The following is a 10,556-nucleotide window of genomic DNA, read 5'->3' on the forward strand; positions in this document are numbered from 1 at the left end:
TTTGAAAGCTCTTACTGAAAGCTCTTTTTTTTTCTAGGAGCTTTTAGAGGTCAACATGTTTCATGTAATTTTCATTACTTAAACTTCTATAACTTTTTTTTGTTTCATTTTTTTTTATAAAAAAATGTTCTCTTCAACAATATTCTGCCAAGGGTCTTCTTTAAAATGAGAGCAGACTTAAGTCTGTACTCACAAGCTTCATACTTTTTAATGACAGATTTTGACACAGACATTTTTGTCCTCTATAAGGCCCTCAGACTGTTTTAAATTGACGCACAAGGGTTTATTCAGTTGAGGAAAGCTTTTCTACACAATTAAAGTTCATATAAGAAGACTAGAATTTAAACAAATGGACATTTTGTTAAACTAATTGAATTAATCAAAGTTTCCAATTATTTTCTTTTATCCACTTACTAGCAACATTATTTTTGACTGAATGTAAAGGGATGAACACTTAAGAAGAGACTCGTCATTTCACCACTCTGTGCCACTCCAGGGCAGTCAACAAACAGATGAGGAAGGTGCCTTTTTATGTCGCTGATAATGTGTGTGTGTTTGTGATGCATCTAGGTCATTTAAATGGTTTAGATCACCTGATTGTGCCTTGTGGCCTGTGGTTTCATGCACTATAGAGATAAAATAATCATGAAGCATCAGGCTCATCTGATAATGCAACACTTTTGAAGACCTGTGGTTTCATGCAGGACAAACTGTTTCTCTCTGCTTAAGATAAGTCATAATCTTGCATATTTCACAAGCTTATTATTATAAAAAAAAAAAAAAATTTATTCAATGAACTTAATTAAGTGCACTTCTGAATACAGTGCCATTAACTATTGACAAAAAAAATGTACTATTGTTTTATAATGCAAAAGTCATTATTCATTCCTTACAGATAACACATTAAGAAACACACCTTTCTGCATATTCAAACTGAATCACTTTTACTCTGACACATCATTTTTCACTTTAACTCTGACAAAGCTTCAACACCGTTCTCACGAAAACCCCATTGTAAGTGTCATTGCCACAGTTAACAGAGAAACAAAACCACAAAAGTTTGGTTATCACGCTGTCAAAACCTACAGGAGGTGTCGTGTCTTTTCTTCTCAGCGTGCATTTATGACGACTGACAACTTGAATTAAAATAAAACTGTTTGCTGAAGTTTTTAGCAGTATTAAACAGGGATTCAATAGTTTCTGCAGCGCACATATTGAATCACTTTCTTAGTTCTCTGCCCTGTTCCTCACAGCTCTTACTCTCTCCAAAGCATTATGGGAAGTGCATTTTTAAAGCTGACCAGCCTAATATTAAGGCAGTTTACCCTGTTTCTGTTATTATTCAGCACTATTATGAACATTCACAACTATTATTATTCTAAATGATTCACAACAGGGGTGCATGTCATGTGTTTGTCTCTGTAATTGCTGCAAGCAGCTGTACTTACTCTTCAGATATTAATTTCTATATCAGTAGATGTATCTTAAAAAAACAAAACATTATTTAGTGTTGAGCTTAATATGTATGAACTGAATGATGCACATTTCCATGATCATAATCTGGTGTCAGCCCTGCTTTCTGCTGGCACTGACATGACAGGAACGAGTTTGTCCTTTGTAAACCACAAATACACCAGACTTTCACAGGTGTTGCATTATGGAGAGTTAAACTATTCAGATGAACTGTTGCACAGTTGCTATATGTTCCAGTACTCAAGCACAGACATCCTCATCTCTTGGTTTGAAGAGTCGTTGTCGTCTGGCTGTGAGGGACTGACTTTTCTGATTGCTCCTAAAAAAAGAGAAGAAGAATAAACTACTATATTCTCAGGTAATTTTAGGGGACATTTTGCATTTGAGTAATGGATTTAGTGAAACGCTGTTGTCTTTCATCATCTGTTCTTCACTAGATCTACTAGATCATCAGAGGGATTTGACTGAATCAAGATGCTGCTGATCATTGAAGCTCTTCTTCTCATTTTAGCTGCTCTAGGACAGGTAAGCTTGTGTTCTAGTATGAATATTACAGACATGAATACTGATGATGTGATCATTATGATTTCTGTTGCTGCAGGATCACAGAGCTGCTGCTGTTGAAGGAAAGATATATCCATTGGATATGGCACTGAATTCAGTTGATGATCAATATGACGGTTGTAGAGAGAACATGGCGAATCTGGTGAAGACAAAATATCTGGAGGAGGAAATGTCTGACTCAGAATCTGAATTTGCAATAGCTTGGAAATATGCTGAAAAGAAATACACGCCACCAGGAGATAACTTGACAAAGAATCACTCAATTGCTATTTATGTGTACACAAACTCCACTTTAATGCTATATAAGCATTTCAATGGTGCTGTTCGTAATGATAAGAAAAAATACAAAAACAAAACATTCGAATGGTATTCACTTTACTTTTTGTTAACAGACGCATTACAGATTCTGAAGAAAAAACAAAAAGGATGCTATTCAACTTATCGTGGTACAAATAGTGAATTTAATAAAAATGTTCTGAACAAAGAGGTCCGATTCGGTTCATTTGCTTCTTCCTCTTTAAATCGTAACATAACAAGGTCTTTTGGAAATAAATCTTGTTTTGTAATCAAAACTTGTAAAGGTGCTGATCTGACAAAATATTCTAAGTATCCTGATGAGAAGGAGGTGCTGATTCCTCCATATGAGAAGTTTAAAGTCACTGCTGTCAAGACAAGAAGAGATCAGAAAGATCTCTGGTGTGACACTGTGTTCACTTTGAAAAGCACTGGAACAAGAAGTGACCTGAACTGTGCAGTGGCTTTTAATAAACCATAACAAAGTACTATACTAATAGTACTATTCTAAATGTCATAATCATTTGTTAAAAAACAAGTATATCATTACTTCAATGAGTTCATTGTTTCTGTCTTTAATTATTACATTGTTTAAATAAAATGTTTATCTAACTATGATTTTGTATATGTACATTTCTGAAATACATAACTTAGCCAGTTCCTCTGATAACAGATCACTCTAAATTGTAATGTGGACTCATGCATTTTCTGTAAAGCTGCTTTGAAATGATTTGTATTGTGAAAAGCGCTATACAAATAAATGTGAAATGAATTGAATTACTATGAATCATACTGAAAGTTCTGAACAAAGTGTTTTTAATTTATTTGATATAATCATGTACATCAGCTCCAACATTGTTTCTTTTTGGTTTAGTTCATTAATACTTCGTCATAAAACACAATTAACATTATTTCAACAAAATTAAAAAAAGTTAATTTAAGTGACCCATGCAATTCAGTGGCCTCAAAGTGATTTTATATGTGTCTCTAATTAATTTCTTAATTTATACTTGCATCTTTTTGCATCACTTTACTGAACATTTGTAGTGCTTTCTATATAACTGTCAGCAATAGCACATTGACTGAATGACTTAATAAGTGCAATGCAGCTTGCAGCAATATTTTCAATATGTCAATATTATCAATATGCTAAAAAGTTTTTGCTTCTTATTGAATTGGTTTCAATTAACTTCGTTTTTTAAGTTAATATTTTTTATCTTAGTAATGTTGGAGTTTTGTGGTTTTCATTGTGCAGAAGAGTGACACTTGTGGTTTTGTTGTGTTTGGCTTTACTAACACCATAACGCTTTATGAAATGAGCAATAGCTGCTAAAACCTGTGAAATGACGAGTCTCTTCTTAAGTGTTTAGTCTCTTCTTAAGAATTATTCTATTCATTTTATATTAAATGGGTGGAAATATTTTCCTCAATTTAAAGCTAAATAGCAACACATTTTGTATTACAGGTTTTTTCAATCGCTAACAAGCGCTTACCCATACTTCAGATACTTTTTCTAAACTCTTAACACAGACTCACACCTACAAAACACAATTGGCCAAATGGATAATTTTCTTCTCAAAAACACATTTTGTTAAATATATACTAACTCTTCATTTCAAAATAGAACACATCTTTCTCTGCACACACTAACTTTACCAAAACACTGGAAATCTGACTCAAAATGAAATTATTCTGTCAAAGAATAACACTTGTTTTCACTTCACAAGGTACATGCAGTCAAATTACACCAGGTTTCAAAATACTGGCTATTGTTGACATTACAAAAACTGCATAGACTTTTATGTTTCAGTTTTACAGGTATTTGCATGCAAACCATGCAATCCACCATTTTTACTCTAAATTTCTTGGTTGGGAACATTCAAACATTCAAAAGCATTCCAGTAAAAAGCAAATCAGTTTTTTTTTTCCCTTTACTGTTTACTACAGGAGGTACAGTAGAAACACGGTATGATAGAACAGAAAAAAGTTTTACAGTATTGCTTACAGTGAACAAAATATCCATGTTCACTTAACCAACTTAAAGATGCACAAGAGTATTCTGAACAAACAAAAAAAAAAAACAGCAAAAAGCCCAGATAAAAAGGGGAGGGGGGACTTAAAAAAGCACACAATTACTGTATCTAATCTCTGCGATCTTCAGGGTTAGGCCACATGTTTTCATCAACATCACATCTGATATTATGCAAGGCGAGGCACTTGGGATAAAACCGCTTGGTATGTCGGATCCACCCTTGGCAATCATGAACTGTGATGTCCCTGCAGCCAGCATCCATGGCATCCATTCAAGGAGGGACATCTGGTCATGTGGCTGATGGTCATAAACCTTCCATCTCCATGCAGAAAAGAACTCCTCTATGGGGTTGAGGAAAGGTGAATAGGGTGGAAGGAAGAGACTTACCAGTCTTGGGTGGACTTCAAACCATGTTGTTATTGCTTGCGAATGATGGAAAGCCACATTGTCCCAGGTAATTACAAAGGTCCTCATGTTTTCTCCCTCCTGATCCTGCTCTGGAACCAGGCGCTGGTGGAGATCATTGAGAAAGGCAAGGAGGCGCTCTGTATTATAGGGTCCAACCTGACATCTGTGAAGGAGTAATCCTGCATTTGCAATTGCTGCACACATGGTAATGTTTGCCCCTCTCTGTCCTGGCACATCAACTGTGGCCCTTTTTCCAATTACATTTCGTCCACGTCGACGTCTTTTGGCCAGATTGAATCCTGCCTCATCTATGTATATGAATTCATGAGGGGCCTGGTTGGCCTCCAATTCCATAACTCTCTGAAACAAAGTTTATGTAAATCATGTCACTATCGATATTGTCAAATATCTCATGGTCCTCCACAATTCTAGTTTGAATTTCATGCAGTTTTATTGCATTATTTGCAACAACTATTTCTACAATGGCAAGCTTTTGATCATTACTGAGGAGCTTTCCTCTTCCCCCAGAGGGTGGAAGACGTTGCATTCTTTAGAGGAACATAAAATTCTACATATGCATTACTGTATGACCTTATTGACATGTCAAGTGAGATTAGAAAAAAATCATGTAAAATGCAATACTTACCTGTTGGTTTGTTGAAAGATGCGTATAATGGAGGCAACCGCTGACCGCCTCAAATTGGGCTGCACTCTTTCACCAGCCTCTCTTAGTGAAAGACCGTGGTTGATTACATGGTCAATGATAGTGGCACGAATTTCATCACTGACTACTGTTCTTGCAGCCCTTGGAATGCCACCACCACGCATTCTTACACCTCTACCTTGCCCTCTCCTTGGGCCTACTCTTCTCCCTGGCCCTGCTCCTCTCACTGCACCTGCACCTCTTACTGAACCTGCTCCTCTCACTGCTCCTGCACCTCTCACTGCATCTCTCACTGGGCCTGCTCTTCTCCTTGGGCCCCTTGCTCTTACTCTTCCTCGTCCAGACATTACAGTGTTTGTCTTTTTCTGTTTCCGTTTCCAAAAACATCACTCCTCAAAGTCCTCCTTTTACTGTATCAGTGTCAATGTAATAGAAAGAAATAACCCCTGCCACTGAGTCTAAGCCAGAATGGAATCAGCTGTGATTGGCCCAATTTACCCAACATAAATCAGCTGTGTATCAATTATTCAATTGTTTGTTTATTATCATCTGAGATATATTGTTTTTGACCTGATATCATTGCAGAAGCAGAGGTTTTTATACGGTATCTAAGGTTTGGAATATTGTTTTTGCTATTGTGGGATGTTGTGTGTTAACATTCGTAAATACTACAGAAACAATCCATAATTTCGTTGTGAGGTATAGCTTGTCTGTTAAGAAAATGTAAGCATTGTGGAAATGTGTTCACTGACTGCATATTGTGTGAAAACGACATGAAATGTGTGAATATGGCCACGAAAGACCGATGCTGTGCTAATTGTGTTTAGAGTTTTGAAAATGTGACAACTGGTTGGACAAACGCTTGTTAGCGACTGAAAAAAACTGTAATGGAAAGTGTTCTACATATACTTTATCAATTTAAACATGTTTTGGAGACATTTAAAGGAGACATGAAATGATAAATTAAATTTCCCTCGATCTTTTGACATATAAGAGGTCAAAGACCATTTAAACATGCTGCAAGTTTTATAGCTTAAAACATCCTCCTCATTATAAACAAAGCATATTTAATCAAGCTCCAAAAATGTCTTGTTTGACTATTGTGGGATTTGTGACGTCACACAGGCAAATACATTTGCATATGACTGTCTCCAAGACTTCGACGAATAGTTCAACATCATTGCATCACAGGCCCCGCCCACTGGAGTTCAGATGCTTAGCGGCTGACGTTTGCCAACACTGGATGTGAGCGTCGCGTCTAAAGCAAATAAACCCATTAACATCACTGACGCTGTCTACACTGGATACAGTATACAGATGTGTGTTCAGTTTGAGCTTCAGCAAGAACTAATGAGGTTTATTCTCGTGTTACACAGCATGTTTGAGCTTCATTAAGAACAATTGAGTTTCATTTTCGTGAGTTACGCAACACGTTTGAACTTTCACAAGAACCAAAAAGGTTCATTCTTGTTTTACGCAACACGTTTGAGCTTCCTCAAGAACCTGAATCTTCCGTTGATTTCATCTAAGCTGTGTCTGAAGTCAGTTGTAGTTCTTGTGTTTCTGCTCATCTCTTTTTCTCTTCTTTTCTTTCCTTCAGTGATTCTGCTTGTTAACAGGCTTATTAATGCTGAGATGACTCCATATTTAATATACACAGATTCTGTGGCTCAGATAAGGTCCAGTTCTGGTTTATTTCTTTGCTCTTGGCTGACATGTGGCATTGCTATGGCCTGCTTGTGGCCCAGATCTGGCAAACAGGAGTGAGCCACCCAAGGGCCGTCATTCTACGCTGCATGTGGGCCAGATCATCTTTTCACAAGTGCCAGATGTGGGCCGAATCTGGGACGTCACAATGTGGGCATAGCTGTATGAAAGTGTTCAGCTCATCTGAAAATGCAACACCTCTGAAGCCCTGGTGTATTTGTGGTTTCACAAACACAAGCACAAATTATCCCTGTCTATCAATACAGTCTATCAGTCAACAATGAAAGTTTGTATAACGAGACAAAAACAAGTATATTAAAAAATATTCATATATTCATATTCAAATTAGTAAATTGCCAGCCTGTATTAGTCTATGTTATCATGAAAAAAAAGAAAAAAAAAGAATTTGAATGTATTACATCGTCACCTTCCTAAAATAATTGCCTAAGTCATTTTTTGACAAAAATGATTTTTTTGCATAAGTCATCTTCTCAAGATGCTGGCCACCTCTGGTAAAATCGCCCACATCCTCAGTTGAACAGATCATGCAATTCTACCCCTGTAGTATAATGGCCTATGTCAAGAGTGTGACTTAGGCTGTTTTATTTTGCCTAAGTCAAAAGACAATGAGACTTAGGCAATTTTACAAGCTTTTCAAGATGGCAGTTGCATCAAGAAGAACGAAAATCTACTCGGCCTCTGAAGTTAGGTTCAGTTTTTTGTGTTTTGTGTTTTGTGAGAAACCTGAAAAAATTATTTAGGCAATTATTTTAGGAAGGTGACGACATGAAAGTATAAACCAGCAGTTAGAAAGAATGAGTCAGCAGTTCTGACTCAATGAAAGTTTCAGATAAACAAACTCTGTTAATTTGATTCAGTGAAATCCCTCAGATGCTCTAGATCTAGAAAAGAACAGATGCTGAAAGACAACCAGAAACAGAACAGCGTCTCGTAAATACTAAATAAATGACTCCAGTATGTGGGGCGGCACGGTGACTCAGTGGGTAGCACTGTCGACTCACAGCAAGACGGTCCCGGTTCAAGTCCTGGCTCCACCCTTTCTGTGTGGAGTTTGCAGGTTCTCCCCGTGTCAGCGTGGATTTCCCCCACAGTACAAAGACATTCAGGTTGGGTGCATTGGATATGACAAATTGTCATAGAGTGTAAATGTGTGTCAGGAAGGGGATCTGATGTAGCAATGTGCGTAGTATTGCACAATAAGCTTCACCTTGTACTTTACCTCCTAAATATATTGTCTTTTTTGTATGCAAAATTCTGTGATTTTTTATGTTTTCAGGAGATCAGGAGCAACTACGAGAGAAGAAGATCAGAAAAGTCATATGTTTACAGCCAGATGACAACAACTCTTCAAAGTAAGATGAGGAGGTTGAAGTTGCTTTTTGTATCACTAGTAATGTGTGTGTGTGTGTGTGTGTGTGTGTGTGTGTGTGTGTGTGTGTGTGTGTGTGTGTGTGTGTGTGTGTGAAGGTCTACGGTTTCTCACGCTCGATGGTGTTTTTAGCCCCCAATGGCTCCTTCCAGGCAGCTAACCCCTAACCTCAACCTTAAAACTCTGTGAAAGTTACAGATGCAATCCCAACTAACAAAATTATGTTCTAACAATGTTTTGTTAAATATGATGCATACACTTTGACCAGTGGGTGGTGCTGTAACAAAAGGACAACTAAATTATATACATTTGAAACTGCATAAGTATCATGATAAATGATTATTTAGGCTCAGTTTACAACCTGCTTTTTTGACAAATTATGAATTTTGTCAATTTAATTTGGATGCTAACAAATGCAGGGTTGTGTCAGTTTTTAGGCAGTTTAAGTGAACATATAATTAATCAGCTCATATAATATTAAGTTTAACCCTCTGAGATGGATTTTTTTTGAAGTATCTCTCTTCTTTTACTGGTTTTGTTTTGTTTTGTTTGGAAACAGAAAAAAAAAGCAGGTATGCCAGCTCTCACAAATTCAGTTTGAGACTCAACTGACACTGTTCTCACCCCAAACCCATATTCTCACACAGTGAAAAAAAAAACATTGTGGAGCAAAGAGGACATTGACAAGCCGCCGACAGACTAGACAGAGCAAGTTACTTTTAATATGAAACAAATTCTCAGCTTTTAAATTCTCTAAGTTTTACTACGAAGTTCAACCAAAATAAATACTACACTCTAAAAAGAGATGTGTTAAAAATGACACATGTTGTGTCAGGTTTAACACATGTAGTGAGTGTGCTCAGGGACAACACATGTTGTGTCAAATTTAACACAATAAATGTGTAAGTCATTTTAACACACAAATTGTGTTATTTTAAAAAATAAAGCGAAAGGGCCAGATGCAAAAATATTAACCGTTTAATCAATAGTCGAGTACAGAATGCATGTGCACACAAAGTACAAGACATTATTCAGTTATTCACGCTTCAACCCCTAATTGATAATGCTGCTTTTGACAAAAGGTCATGAAGAGATAACAGTTAACAGAGTTTGCACTTTGAATTTAAAGGGTAACTAAACCCCTGGTCAGAGCCTGACTCCACCCACTGGCAATATTTGAAAAATGCTAGAAAAGTGGGCAGACCCCAGCGGAGATAGAGGGGACGAACCGTGAGCGGGGGGGCGTGCACCTGAGACCCGCTGTCAGACTCTCTAAAATGGAGAGTGACTCACAGGGTCGCGAGACGACGTAAAGTACATGCATCTGATGAGTTTTATCGAGTTGATGTCAATAGCGCGCGCTCTCTATAGGCATTTTCATATTTTGCCGCAATGTGAAAAAATCCAGCAAAATGCGCTGGCGCGTTTGTCGACCCCAGAGGATTAACTTTAGCCTAACCATAAATTGTGATTAAAATATATATGATCACTCACATCAAGACGCCGCTGCGGTGGTGGAGTCCATGTAGGAGGAGCAGCGTTTGGCACTGCGTCGCTTTTCAGCGCGAGCTGTGTGGAGAAGCCCATTTCCACCTCTATTGCGTTGGAAAAGCAATTCCGCGTAAAATGCAGGTTTCACACTCACGGTCTTCCAGGCCACGCATTCAACCACTGGCGCCTAATTTCCAAGTCTGCTGGAAAGCTGTGCAGTTGCCACTAACAACACTACACCTACCACTGTACTAAATACAGATAAATCTACGCTAGTTCATCCAAGGGCGTGGTGAGCTCGTACCAAGGGAGGGCGTGGTGAGCTGGAACCTGCTTACGTCACGCAGTACCGCTTACGTCACGCAGTACCGCAACATCCAGTAGGAAAATTCAACTGCAGTAGCCACCGTTCAACCTGAAGAGGGCAGCACTCAGACGTTTTTACACCATATATTGTAGAATTAAAACACTCTATACCCAAATGTCAAAAAAGTTACTCGAATCAATGACCAGCACTAATAAAGCCCCATTCT

At 37.7% G+C, this 10,556-nt stretch overlaps 1 protein-coding gene across 1 annotated transcript; it reads left to right on the forward strand.

The window, feature by feature from the left end:
• Positions 1 to 1,909: 1,909 nt before the first annotated feature.
• LOC311278065 (NAD(P)(+)--arginine ADP-ribosyltransferase 2-like) lies at positions 1,910 to 2,812 on the forward strand (the record flags this gene model as incomplete). The annotated part of the gene is made up of 2 exons (XM_084388645.1): positions 1,910 to 1,998; positions 2,075 to 2,812. The coding sequence occupies exons 1-2, from the start codon at positions 1,948 to 1,950 to the stop codon at positions 2,810 to 2,812; spliced, it is 789 nt and encodes a 262-aa protein (XP_084244771.1). The 5' UTR covers positions 1,910 to 1,947.
• Positions 2,813 to 10,556: the final 7,744 nt, after the last annotated feature.

Source organism: Rutilus rutilus, assembly GCF_951802725.1.
Source record: "Rutilus rutilus genome assembly, chromosome: 1".
Classification (NCBI taxonomy): domain Eukaryota; kingdom Metazoa; phylum Chordata; class Actinopteri; order Cypriniformes; family Leuciscidae; genus Rutilus; species Rutilus rutilus.